The sequence below is a fragment of the Muntiacus reevesi genome, chromosome 10 (genome assembly GCF_963930625.1).
Source record: "Muntiacus reevesi chromosome 10, mMunRee1.1, whole genome shotgun sequence".
Taxonomy (NCBI): Eukaryota; Metazoa; Chordata; class Mammalia; order Artiodactyla; family Cervidae; genus Muntiacus; species Muntiacus reevesi.
Window position 1 is genome coordinate 36,625,156 of NC_089258.1, and position 13,756 is coordinate 36,638,911.

Genomic DNA, 13,756 nt, shown 5'->3' on the forward strand with positions numbered 1-13,756 from the left:
TTTCCCTTCTCTAGCAGATCTTTCTGACCCAGGAATTGAAACGGGGTCTCCTGCACTGCAGTGGATTCTTTACTTACTGAGCTATAAGGGAAGCCCCCCAACATTCTATGACCCTCCCCAATTTGGCAGTTGCACACCTAAGGACTACGTTATCCCAGGAGAAGATGAGCACGGCAGAACCAGAATGCCAAGCAAGAGGAGGCATTTTTTTTTTTCTAATATGTACTTCAGAAATTGAGGTCTAATTCTTCTGCTTATTTTATATCTATCTATATGTATAATAAGCAGAAGAACCTATAATCTGTTATAGAAGTGGCCTCCCTTCCAGCCATAAAGACTATTTGAACTGGGAGAAGAGAGGAATGTAGACAGCATATTAAAAAAGTAAAGACATCACTTTGCTGACAAAGGTCCATATAGTTAAAGCTATGATTTTTCCAGTAGTCATGTATGGATGTGAGAGTTGAACTATAAAGAAGACTGACTGCCAAAAAACTGATGCTTTTGGTGCTAGAGAAGACTCTTGAGAGTCCTTTGGACTGCAAGGAGATCAAACCAGTCAACCCTAAAGGAAATCAATCATGATTATTCATGGGAAGAACTGATGCTGAAGCTGAAGCTCCAATACTTTGGTCACCTGATGCAAAGAGTCGACTCATTGGAAAAGACCCATGGGACAGACTGAGGGCAGGAGGAAAAAGGCACAAAAGAGGATGAGGTGGTTGGATGGAATCATCAACTCAGTGGACATGAGTCTGAGCAAACTTCGAAAGATAGGGAAGGACAAGGAAGCCTGGCGTGCAGCAATCCATGGGGTCACAAAGAACAGGATGTGACTCAGTAATTGAACAACAACAAGAAGAGGAATGTTGGGTATTAAACGAGATGACCTTGTCAAAGGGATCCCGTGCTCTGTTCCCGCCAGGCTGATGACATGAGTGGGTGGAGAGGATGTGGGCAGTAGAAAATCAGGTGGGCCTGAGAGATATCAAGGCAAAGACGTCCATGTCTCACTTGCCAGTGTCTGGTGGATGACAAATGTGGTTGCGTGCTCTTCCTAGCATGAAATTTGCCATCTACAAAGGCCTTCATGGTCTGTCTGGATCAAGACAGCTTCAGCCAGCTTTAGACTCTGAGGTCTGCAGGGGTGGGTAGAAGAGCGACTGGACATTCCTCACGCCCTCAGTAGGCTGTGGAATGTCTCCGATGGTTGGAACCACCTCGCCTCAAATGCCGAGTGGTGGAGATGAACAGAGCATGGCAGCAGATACCAGGATGGGCCACACACCTGTAAACTGGGTGGAACAGGGAAGTCCTGCTGTAGGTTAGAAAGGAAGAAGAGTGATGAAGGGCCAGACGGGATGGTGGGCACTAGAATGGAGTTAGTTCAGCATCAAGCATCCCTTCACACCCGTGCCTTGGAAGTGCATCAGCCTCCTTGAACTGAGATGCTCAGAAGAGGTGAGACACAGAACACCTAAACTGACCAAGTTTCCACTGCCATTGGACGGAGCAGCAAATAAATAAAATCCAGTCGTAGAAACATTATAGAAAATTAAACACACCGTGCTCCTGTGGACTGCATTGTCAAAGCTATGGTTTATCCAGTAGTCATGTACGGATGTGAGAGTTGGACCCTAAAGAAGGCTGAGCGCCGAAGAATTGATGCTTTTGAACCGTGGTACTGGAGAAGACACTTAATACATCGGTAATGGTGGCTTCCTCATCTCACACAGAAATGGTACTCTGTAAACCTCAGATCATGTCCAGTTACATTTTTTTGATTTTTCAGAAAACCGATGAGTTCAAGAGCTATTGTTCCCTTTGAAAAACTTAACAGCTGAAAGCTAACCAGGTCAACACAGATTCAAAAGCTTGACAATGACCAAGTCAGGGGCTCAACCCACTTCACCCAGATCAGTCTCCTTTCCGAGGTCCTTTGCTGCCATCTCCTCTCAGCCACAGGGAAGCAGCCCAGGGCTTGGGCCTCTATCCTGCCACCTTGCGGTGAAACCATGGAAAGTCACGTTGCTTCCCACACAGGTGAGCGAACCTACCCGCCAGGTCTGCGGTGAAGATGAATGAATCATCGGATGTAGACATGCCTTGAGACCTCTAAAGTGTTCTAAAAATATAAGATATTATTCGTTTTTGCCAGAATAAGTTTCTTAGAAGATGGGCTACAATAAAAAAAAATTTACCTTTCCCAGCATTATGGAAAGTCTAGAGAGAAAAGAGAGATTTTTAATTTCAGTGTAAAAGTGGGTATTTCCCTGTCTGTTCTGAAGTCATAGAGAAGAGCGTGCCTTCTATCCATCGAGCTCTGAAGTTGCAGCTTTAACATTAGATCCTTAATCTATAGAGGAAGGTCACTAACAACCTCATCAGACTATTGAATTTTCTCTTAAGCTCCAAGGAATGGACGTACTTTCTCAGTCTCCTCTTATTTTTCCAGTTTACATTAATGAGAGGGGAAAAGAGATAATTCCTGCCTGCACATGCAGATACACACACACACACACACACACACACACACATCTCTGCATTTATGAGGTTTCATTCTTTAGGGATGTGACGTCTATCCTTAAGAAGGAGCTTAATTATTTAAGGAAAGAGAACTGATGAAAAAAAGGAGAAAGAGACAACTTAATCCTTTCAGAAAGATCAGACTCACGTTTTGGAGACAACATGGATCATTTAGAACATGTTTTTGAATTTTTTTTAATCCACTGACCAGCTCTAGTTCAGTTGCTCAGTTGTGTCTGACTCTTTGCAACTCCATGGACCGCAGCACACCATGCCTCCCTGTCCATCACCTACTCTAGGAGTTTACCTAAGCTCATGTCCATTGAGTCGGTGATGCCAATCAACCATCTCATCCTCTGTCGTCCCCTTCTCCTCCTGCCCTCAATCTTCCCCAGCATCAGGGTCTTTTCAAATGAGTCAGTTCTTCACATCAGGTGACCAAAGTATAGGAGTTTCAGCTTCAGCATCAATCCTTCCAATGAACACCCAGGACTGATCTCCTTTAGGATGGACTGGTTGGATCTCCTTGCAGTCCAAGGGACTCTCAAGAGTCTTCTCCAACACCACAGTTCAAAAGCACCAATTCTTCATCACTTAGCTTTCTTTATGGTCCAACTCTCACATCCATACGTGACCACTGGAAAAACCATAGCTTTGATTAGATGGACCATTGTTGGCAAAGTAATGTCTCTGCTTTTTAATATGCTGTCTAGGTTGGTCATAACTTTCCTTCCAAGGAGTAAGCGTCTTTTAATTTCATGGCTGCAATCACCATCTGCAGTGATTTTGGAGCCCAGAAAAATAAAGTCAGCCACTGTTTCCACTGTTTCCCCATTTATTTGCCATGAAGTGATGGGACCAGATGCCATGATCTTAGTTTCCTGAATGTTGAGCATTAAGCCAACTTTTTCACTCTCCTCTTTCACTTTCAACAAGAGGCTCTTTAGTTCTTCACTTTCTGCCATAAGGGTGGTGTCATCTGTATATCTAAGGTTATTGATATTTCTCCTGGCAATCTTGATTACAGCGTGTGCTTCCTCTAGCCCAGTGTTTCTCATGATGTACTCTGCACGTAAGTTAAATAAGCAGGGTGACAATATACAGCTTTGACGTACTCCTTTTCCTATTTGGAACCAGTCCTATTTGTTCCATGTCCAGTTCTAACTGTTGCTTCCTGACCTGCATACAGATTTCTCAAGAGGCAGGTCAGGTGGTCTCATATTCCCATCTCTTTCAGAATTTTCCACAGTTTACTGTGATCCACATAGCCAAAGGCTTTGGCATAGTCAATAAAGCAGAAATAGATATTTTTCTGGAACTCTCTTGCTTTTTTGATGATCCAGTGGATGTTGGCAATTTGATCTCTGGTTCCTCTGCCTTTTCGAAAATCAGTTGAATATCTGGAAGGTCGCCGTTCATATATTGCTGAAGCCTGGCTTGGAGAATTTTGAGCATGACTTTACTAGCGTGAGAGATGAGTGCAATTGTACGGTAGTCTGAGCATTATTTGGGATTGCCTTTCTTTGGGATTGGAATGAAAACTGACCTTTTCCAGTCCTGTGGCCACTGCTGAGTTTTCCAAATGTGCTGGCATATTGAGTGTAGCACTTTCACAGCATCATCTTTCAAGATTTGAAATAGCTCAACTTGAATTCCATCACCTCCACTAGCTTTGTTCGTAGTGATGGCCCACTTGACTTCACATTCCAGGATGTCTGGCTCTAGGTGAGTGATCACAGCATCATGGTTATCTGGGTCATGAAGATCTTTTCTGTACAGTTCTTCTGTGTATTCTTGCCACCTCTTCTTAATATCTTCTGCTTCTGTTAGGTCCATACCATTTCTCTCCTTTATTGAGCCCATCTTTGCATAGAATGTTCCCTTGGTATCTCTAATTTTCTTGAAGAGATCTCTAGTCTTTCCCATCCTATTGTTTTCCTCTATTTCTTTGCATTGAATGCTGAGGAAGGCTTTCTTTCTTTTTTTTTTTTTTCATTTATTTTTATTAGTTGGAGGCTAATTACTTTACAATATTGTAGTGGGTTTTGTCATACATTGACATGAATCAGCCATGGAGTTACATGTATTCCCCATCCCGATCCCCCCTCCCACCTCCCTCTCTACCCGATCCCTCAGGGTCCTCCCAGTGCACCAGGCCCGAGCACTTGTCTCATGCATCCAACCTGGGCTGGTGATCTGTTTCACCATAGATAATATACATGTTTCAATGCTGTTCTCTTGAAACATCCCACCCTTGCCTTCTCCCACAGAGTCCAAAGCCAGAAAGATAAAGAACATTACAGCATACTTACACATATATATGGAATTTAGAAAGATGGTAATGATAACCCTATATGCAAAACAGAAAAAGAGACACAGATGTACAGAGGAAGGCTTTCTTATCTCTCCTTGCTATTCTTTGGAACTCTGCATTCAAACGGGAATATCTTTCCTTTCCTCCTTTGCTTTTCGCTTCTCTTCTTCTCACATCTATTTGTAAGACTTCCTCAGACAAACATTTTGCTTTTTTGCATTTCTTTTTCTTGGGGACAGCCTTGATCCCTGTCTCCTGTACAGTGTCACGAACGTCCATCCATAGTTCATCAGGCACTCTGTCTATCAGATCTAGTCCCTTAAATCTATTTCTGACTTCCATTGTATAATCGTAAGGGATTTGATTTAGGTCATACCTGAATGGTCTAGTGGTTTTCCCCACTTTCTTCAACTTAAGTCTGAATTTGGGGATAAGGAGTTCGTGATCTGACTTCAATAAGGAGCTCATGACCAGCTCTAAGACTTGGGCAAACCCTCCTCTCTCTCTCGGGGCTTCAGTCTCCCAACACGCAGCATGGCAGGCTACTCTGATGTGGACAGCGCTTATGCACACCCACCCAGCTTCTACAAGCCCTCTTCCTGTTGCTAGCTCCCTACTTTTCCTTGAGAGCCTATGCCTTCCCCCAGCTCACTACCACAGAGTTTAGATGCAGCCGCCTCTGATGCACATCCCAGGTTCCGGGATGAATCTAGTCCTTCCAACCACAGTGACTGGTACAGGGATGGGCATGAAAAACAAGCTGACCCAATCAGATGGAATTCTGTGACTTTAGTTGGAGGGACTAGGAAAGAGAATTGTGGTGCTGGAGAAGATTCTTGACAGCCCCTTGAACTGCAAGGAGATCAAACCAGTCAATCCTAAAGGAAATGAACCCTGAATGTTCATTGAAAGGACTGATGCTGAACCTGAGCTCCAGTCCTTTGACCACCGGATGTGAAGATCCAATTCACTGGAAAAGGCTGTGATGCCGGGAAAGGCTGAAGGCAAAAGGAGAAAAGCAGAGCAGCGGATGAGATGGTTGGGCAGCATCACCGACTCAGTGGACAGGAACTTGACCAGACTCTCAAGTTTGCTCAAGGCAGGCCTGGCGCGCTGTGGTCCGTGGGGTCACAAGAGTTGGACATGACCCAGTGACTGAACAACAACGAAAGGAAAGAGACGCTGGTGTCCCGCAGGACTCACTGTACAGAGAAGGTGTGGCGTGGTCCTGAGAGCGGAGCTGAGCGGAGATGGATCCCAGCGACCCGTGTGAGCCCCTCAGTCCTAGTGAGTGGACTTCCATTTCAGTCAATACGTTGCCTCTTTTTGCCTAAAGCAGTTTATATTGAGTTTCTATCACTTAGAATTCTAAAAATTCTCATCAATAAAATCTCCATTGCCCATTGGCTTCTGAAGACCTCTTGATCTTTGAGTCTGAAATAGTTTTATTGCATTATCTCATCCTCTAGAAGCTTCTTTATACTGGTTTCCTGGCCCTCGTCTATCTCCCTAGAGGCTATGTAGGTGCTTTAAGAACCGACTGTGTATTCCCTTGGTCTCTTTCAAAGAACCTAGTCCAGAGCAGGCATTCTCATCCATGGACTCATTCCTCCCTTCCCGCCCTCTTTCTTTCTTCTTATCTTCTGAGATGGGTACTATTGGGGTGCTGAGATGAATCAACAGATTCCCTGGGTTCTCCCTCAGCTTATAGGGATGGCTCAGTTGGTAAAGTATCTGCCTACAATGCGGGAGACCTGGGTTGGATTCCAGGTTGGGAAGATCCCCTGGAGAAGGGAAAGGCTACCCACTCCAGTATTCTGGCCTGGAGAATTCCATGGACTGTATAGTTCATGGGGTCACAAAGAGTCAGACACGGCTGAGCAACTTTCACTTTCACATGTGAAAAAAGCCAGTCTGGACTATAGATTATCACAGGTGGTATAACAGATAAACATACACAAAACAGTAATGGTTCTCACCAGAGCATGGTTATTTCTCCACTGGGGAGAGGGGAAAGGCTTCCTGAAGGAGATGGATCTCAAAGGAAGTCCACTTGTTTGCTACATTGTTAGGGGAGCAAGCCACTGAAGGTGAAAGAAGGGCATGAGCAATGTCTCTGAGACATTAAACAGGTAAGTGTGTTCAGGGACAACTGATTATCTCCACTTGGTTCTAGTGTCAGTTCAGTTCAGTCACTCAGTTGTGTCTGACTCTTTGTGTGACCCCATGAATCGCAGCACGCCAGGCCTCTCTGTCCATCACCAACTCCCCGAGTTCACCCAAATTCATGTCCATCGAGTCGGTGATGCCATCCAGCCATCTCATTCTGTCGTCCCCTTCTTCTCCTGCCCCCAATCACTCCCAGCATCAGGGTCTTTTACAATGAGTCAACTCTTCACATGAGGTGGCCAAAGTATTGGAGTTTCAGCTTCAGCGTCAGTCCTTCCAATGAACACCCCGGACTGATCTCCTTTAGGATGGACTGGTTGGATCTCCTTGCAGTCCAAGGGACTCTCAAGAGTCTCCTCCAACACCACAGGCTCTAGTGTAGAAGGAAGTAAAGTGATGGAGAGGTTGGAGGGGGGCCGGGCCAAGGCATTTAGCAAGTAGGACAATGTTTCCCAAGTGAGCCTGTAAGACACCCCCACCTCTCACACACATACACACTCATAACAGTGTTACAAATTCAGGCTCTGGGGACCGAACCCCCACTATAGAATCAAAGCTTCTAGTGTAACATTTCACCTTCTCGTGGACATTTTACCTGGAACGTGCATTTTAAACAAGCACCCTTGATCATTCCTATAAGATGCATCATCCAGTCTGGGACCGTTTTCCAGTTTGGGACCAACCGTGACGCTCATGTATCTTCCGTGTTCTTACTGCACATTTGACTCCAAAGCTCCGGGCAAACAAGGACACTATCCCCTCCGTGGCTTTGCCTCCCCCAGCCTCACTCTCTTCCCAATGTACACTGACTCATCTTATGAAGCCCATTACAGCACCACCATCTCCAGCAAGCTTGCCTCACCCTTTAGATCTCACCTGCTACTTCTCTTCTGAACAGATGACATGTTCCCCACTGACTGTCCAGAGACAAGACAGGCCCGAGCTCACTCCCAAACGGACTGTAAACTTCCGAAGGTTAAATCCCCGTGTCGTTATATTGCGGAGGGCAAAGGTGCCAACTCATTTCCATTCTGAGCGCCTTTACACGTGATCCTATCCAGAGGCGTTCTCCCAAGTTTTATAAACAGAACTCCTTGAGAGATGCTCACTGTTCACTGACTATGCCCTCAGACTCTTAATCCAAATGAGAACTTGCAGTGGTTTAGCGGATTTTGTACCTGTGGGGTGGGGCGGGGCAGAGCTGGGGTGTTGGTGAGTCAGACGCCAGGAACTCTCAAGGACCTACTGAATAGTGGGCTCTGAAGCTGTGATAGCTCATTTCACTCTTCCGACACTTACAGGAGGCACATGTGATCGGGATCCCACTGTCGAGATGAGGAAATCAAGGAGGGAGGCCTGATGTACTGAAGGCCACGGAGGTAGGAGCTACGACCTTGACCCGCTGCCCCCTCACAGAAGGGCCTCTGGCTGGCAGCCTTGGTACTGGGGCCAGCACCACGTTCACGGGCAAGGGTACTTACCACACACCCCGAGGAGTCCACCTGACGGTCAGCCACGCACTTGAAGTTGCGCGTGCAGCCCCCGTTGTTCCGAGAGCAGTCACGGACGGGCCCGAAGGAGGACAGCAGGTCGTTGATGGTTTCAAAGTACGTGGACAGCATCGCGTCCTCCCTTGGAGAGAAAGGGGACAGTTAAACCCCAGAGACATCGGTATCACTGGGCTAAAACTAAGTTTAATGTGCATTACTTCTGAGATCATTATTCATCATGTGTGTAATCGAGAGAATGATACAAATGCTTATTTAAAAAGAAAATAAGAAGCAAAGAAAACCAAAAAGAAGTAAATTCAGTGGTTATACTGTCATATGATGTGATGGTTGTTTAGTTTTGATAGAGGTACATTTTGGAACTTTGCACCCTTTATTTCAATAACCCTCATAATTTTTGAAAGTAGACATACGATTTCCATTTTACCAATAAGTGAACTGTGACTGAAAAAGGACAAGTATTATTTACAACAGCCAAGACATGGAAGCAACCTAAGTGTCCATCAGCAGATGAACGACTAAAGTAGTTGCAGTATATATACATGATGGAATACCACTCAGTCCTAAAAAGAATGAAATAATGCCATTTATAGTAACATGGATGGGCCTAGAGATTGTCATACCTAGTGAAGTAAGTCAAGCAGAGAAAGACAAATATCGTATGGTATCACTTGTGAAATCAAAAAAATAAATAAATAAAAATGAACTTATTCACAAAACAGAAACAAACTCACAGATGTGGAAAATCTGGTTTCCCCTGGTTACCAAAGGGGAAAGCGGGGGTAGGGAAACAGGAGTATGAGATTAACAGATACACACCACGACATATAAAATAAATGGCGAGGATTTACTACAGTGTGTAGGGGGCTATATTCATTATCATGTATTAATCTATAATGGAAAATAATCTGAAAATACACATATATAACTGAATCATTTTGTGGTACTCCTGAAACTAACATAATATTGTAAATCAATTACAATTCAATTGAAAAAAGAAAAAGAAAGGTGAATCGGTCTGCTGAAGGCCACCAGCCTGTAACGTGGCAGAGTTAAAGTCTGTGCCCAGCTCCGTCTGAGTCCAAAGAGGAAGTTCCTCCCACGACACAGCTCTTATCTTGCATTATACATGTTTCTACAGGTTCCAGACATCCCCACAGCAACTCTGTAAAATGGGCACATTCCTAGTGTTTCAACTTTGCAGAGATAAACTGAAACTATGGGAGGGGTGGCACTCACCCCAAATCACACAGCCTATAAACAGCAGAGCCAAGACACAAATACGGCACTCTCTGACCCTAGTACCGTATTTTTCAGACTCTTGCGTACAAATCACACCATCAACACCAGTAGCATCAGCTGTTGTAAAGATGATAAGACTCTAGGCAAATGCATGCGTGAACCTCCCAAATGCAGTTCACAATAGAATAGGACTAGATACCATAATCCATGAATCTGCCAAAATTCTATGTGAGGAGAGATAAAAAATGGAAGTTTCTGGATGCTGCTTTCTGGGAAAAGGGCCCCCAAACAAGGACTACCGTAGCCCTGGCTGATCTATGGTGTGTTCATTACTTGCAGGAGACTTTATTAAAGGGTCACCAGAGGCAGTAAAAAGAGGCATATTCTTCCATCATGTATAAATCATGGAATCCAGAAGTAAGAAAGAGGGGAGGTGCCAGGGAACGCATGTGTTGTACGAGGGGGCCGGAGAGCACCCCTAGTGATGTCTCTGGACCACACCCTTCAGCCTTTCTCCCAACCTTCCGCTCCCCAGGCTTGGAGCTCCAGGCTTCAGTCTCCTAGCTTCTTCCCTGACTCCAATCTTACCCCATTCTGTTCCATTTTTCATCCTGACTGCCAGTGAACCTGGTAAATTCTAGCTCTACCTAGATACCCCACGGGGCAATAGGTTTCCATTATTTCTAGAAGAAAATCTAAATTAGTTTCACTGGCATTCAAGGTCCTGCATAATCAGGTTCCCGCCTACCTGTCTGGCTACATTTTACTTTGTCCTCATAGGCCCCATTCCATAGCCGTAGCTTTCTTCTCATTCCCTAAACACACAATCTGAGGTCAGGTTCCCTGCGAACACATCCTGAGACAGAACGCTGCTTACAGGAAGTTTATCGAGGTGCCCTCCGGGGACACAGGAAGCCAGCAGGGCATGACTGGGCAGCAGGAGGCGGTCCCGCCATGTGGTTGATGCCACGTAGATCTGCAGCCTCGGTGGTCCTGAGCGGAGTTCTGAAGCTGGAGTGGCCCTTTAAAGACATCCTGAATGGAGGCAAGGGACCCTGCCTCCTGCATCACCTCTGGGTCACCCCATCACCGGCTGCCACGTGGAAGGGGTGTCCTTGGGAGCGGTAGTTCCTTGTGGCCGAGGTAACGCCCAGTGAGGGACAGAGCTGTGAGCCGCAGCCACATCCCAGAGGATGGGCGGGTCAGCCCTGCAGAGCGGCTCTGAGTGCAGGGTGTACCTTTACCTCCCTGAATCCTCGACCACACTCTTCTGCCTGGGATGCTCAGCTCCAACTTCTCTCCCCCACAGAATCCTAAGGATCCTTAAAACCATTTGAATCCATTCGTCCATTCATTCACCCTTATATTACACATGTTTTCTGAGTGCTGACTATGTACCGGGGGCCATTCCAGGTACTAGGAATACGGCAGCGACACTGGACAAAGTCCTCCCGTCCGATGAGCTCACTGTGACCTCCTTTGTGAGACCTTCTCTACATCCCCCAAACAGAATCAATTCCTTTTCGTTTTGAGTCCATTGTTTAAATCTATTTATCTTATTGATCTTCATCACCAACTCCATAGTTTCCCAAAGAGACTGTAAGCTTCTTGAGTGAAAGGCCCAAGGCTTAGTCATCCCCTTTATTTATTTATTTATTTAATGTTTTATTTTATATTGGAGTACAGCTGGACTTCCCTTGTGGCTCAGCTGGTAAAGAATCCGCCTGCAATGCACGAGACCTGGGTTTGATCTCTCGGTTGCGAAAATCCCCTGGAGAAGGGAAAGGCTACCCACCCCAGTATTCTGGCCTGGAGAATTCCATGGACTGCAGTCCATGGGGTCGCAAAGAGTCCAACACAGCTGAGCGACAGGCACTCACTCACAGCTGATCAGCAATATGCTGTGACAGCTTCATATGGACAGCAAAGGGACTCAGCCACACACACGCATTATTCATTCTCTCCGCAAACCACTCCCCAGTCCAGGCCGCACACTGCTATATTTAAAACGGATAACCGACAAGGACCTACTGTAGAGCACAAAAGCACGACTAACTCTGCTCGAGGGTACGGAATCACTCCTCTTCAGCCCCCAGCACGCAGCCTGGTAGGCACTTGTGCTAAGTAGATGTTTGGCAAGTGAAACAAAGCAGCTACCAGAAGGCAAGGACGCGACCACCGCCAATCAGTGGTTTTATCAAGATTATGTCCAAAGAGGACACTCCCCTGCCTAGCCCAACTCTGGGTTCCCACCCTAAGTCCCTCATGCTCAGGGCTGTAGGAGGACAAAGAAGAATAAGCAAGGAGGAGAGCCGCCAGCTTATCCATCACTCCCTAACTTTGTACAGAGTGAGGTCAGGGTGGCAGGTGGACGGAGGGAGGGAATTAACAGTCCCTGATCTCATGCTCTTGGGAGCGTCCCACTTCTGAATCATAGAGTTGGGAATCCCAGAAAGACATTAAGGGTATTAAAATATTAATATCCTTAGAGGGGGAAGAAGGATGATACGTGAGGGGAGGAGATAAAGACAGAGAGAATTAGAGAAAGTGTGAGAGCAAAAAAAGAGACTAGCATGCAGAGAATCTGCTAGAAAGAAAGGAGAGAGGCTAAGAGGCAGAAATACAGCCATCCAGAGATGGATGGGTGCCTGGATGGATGGAGGAACTGACAAATGGATAGGTAAACAGAGAGACAGAGAGAAAACAACACACCCAGAGGACTGTCATGGAGACAGAGCTTAAGAGAGGAAGTTGGAGGCAGGGGGGGTGAGTAAAGAAAAGACAAAACGCAGGGCTAGAGCAGAAGAAAGAAAGGAGTGAGAAAGAGGAGTAGGAAACAGATTCAAAAAAGAGAAAACATCAAGGCAAGCAGAATAAATGTGTACGTGTGCTGAGATGGAGAGGAGGAGGCGAGGAGAGAAGAGGGAACGATGGGCAGAGGGGGAAGGGGACAGACTCAGGAAGACAGAGAATGAACAGGAAGAAAAAGACACTGCCTGAGTGGAAAGACCACACACAGATAGAAGGACAGCAGAGACAGAACGACTGAGAGAAACAAAGGAAGAGACGAGAAAAGCCAGCGAAAATTGTCACCTTCCAGGGGAAACTGGCGACAGCTCAGGCTACACAAATAAGGAGGCTGTTAGCTTTTGAAAGGATTGATTCTGCATAAACATCAGTTACACCCGGGGAACATTGTTTAAAACACAAAGCCCTGACCCAGGGGCTGTTACTGAGTTGAGAACAGTAATCTTGCCAGGCTGGGAAAATGAAGTATCGGAGCAGGGGCAGACGCTGGCATTTTCCTAAGTCAGGACCCAACTCCTCATCCCAGATGCTGAGTGCAGGATCTGGGGTCTGTGGGAGCTCAGAGCTGCCCCACTAGGGGGGCATAGAGGGATGGAGGGTTTAGCCCTGGAGGTGGAGGTGGACTGGGGCGACAGGGGCAACCGGGGGGAGTCCCAGCTTTGCCAGAAACTGCCAGCATCACCCACATCATCTCCCCCCGCCATCAGCTCCTGAGCACCGATCTAGATTCTTTCTGGCACTGACTCCATAACCCCGAGGTATACATTTTACTCTGCCTCTGCAGCCCGAGAAACCAGCTACTGGGGAGAGAAGGAACTTGTCCCGGGTCACATGGGGGTGAAGCAGTGAGGACAGGGTCTGCGTGCACGTCTGCCTGACGTCAGGTCCCGAGCTTTCTCCAGGCCACGGCTCAGCTTGTCCAACTTGCTCTGTGCCCTCGGGCAAGTCAGAGCTCTCCTAACAGTAAAGCTGACAGAAATCTGTGCCCACCCCTCTGGGTCTCACAGGAGGAAGAACTGGAAGGGCAGAGGCTGGGCCACCCTTGCACACCTCCCAGCGCTGCCGGCTGACCTGTGTACCTGTCACAGTAGCCTCAATTCATACTGGAATAAAAGGGAAAACACCAGTGTGGTGTTTTTCTAGAGCAGCCGTAGCAAGGACTACAAAACAGGTGACTTAAAACAACAGA

At 46.5% G+C, this 13,756-nt stretch overlaps 1 protein-coding gene across 1 annotated transcript in view; it reads right to left on the reverse strand.

The window, feature by feature from the left end:
• ASTN2 (astrotactin 2) overlaps positions 1-13,756 on the reverse strand; it is a 984,610-nt gene that overhangs the window by 394,978 nt on the left and 575,876 nt on the right. Inside the window, exon 11 of the mRNA XM_065946624.1 lies at positions 8,491-8,641. Within this exon, the coding sequence (XP_065802696.1) occupies positions 8,491-8,641 (151 nt within the window). The remainder of the gene's footprint in view (positions 1-8,490; positions 8,642-13,756) is intronic.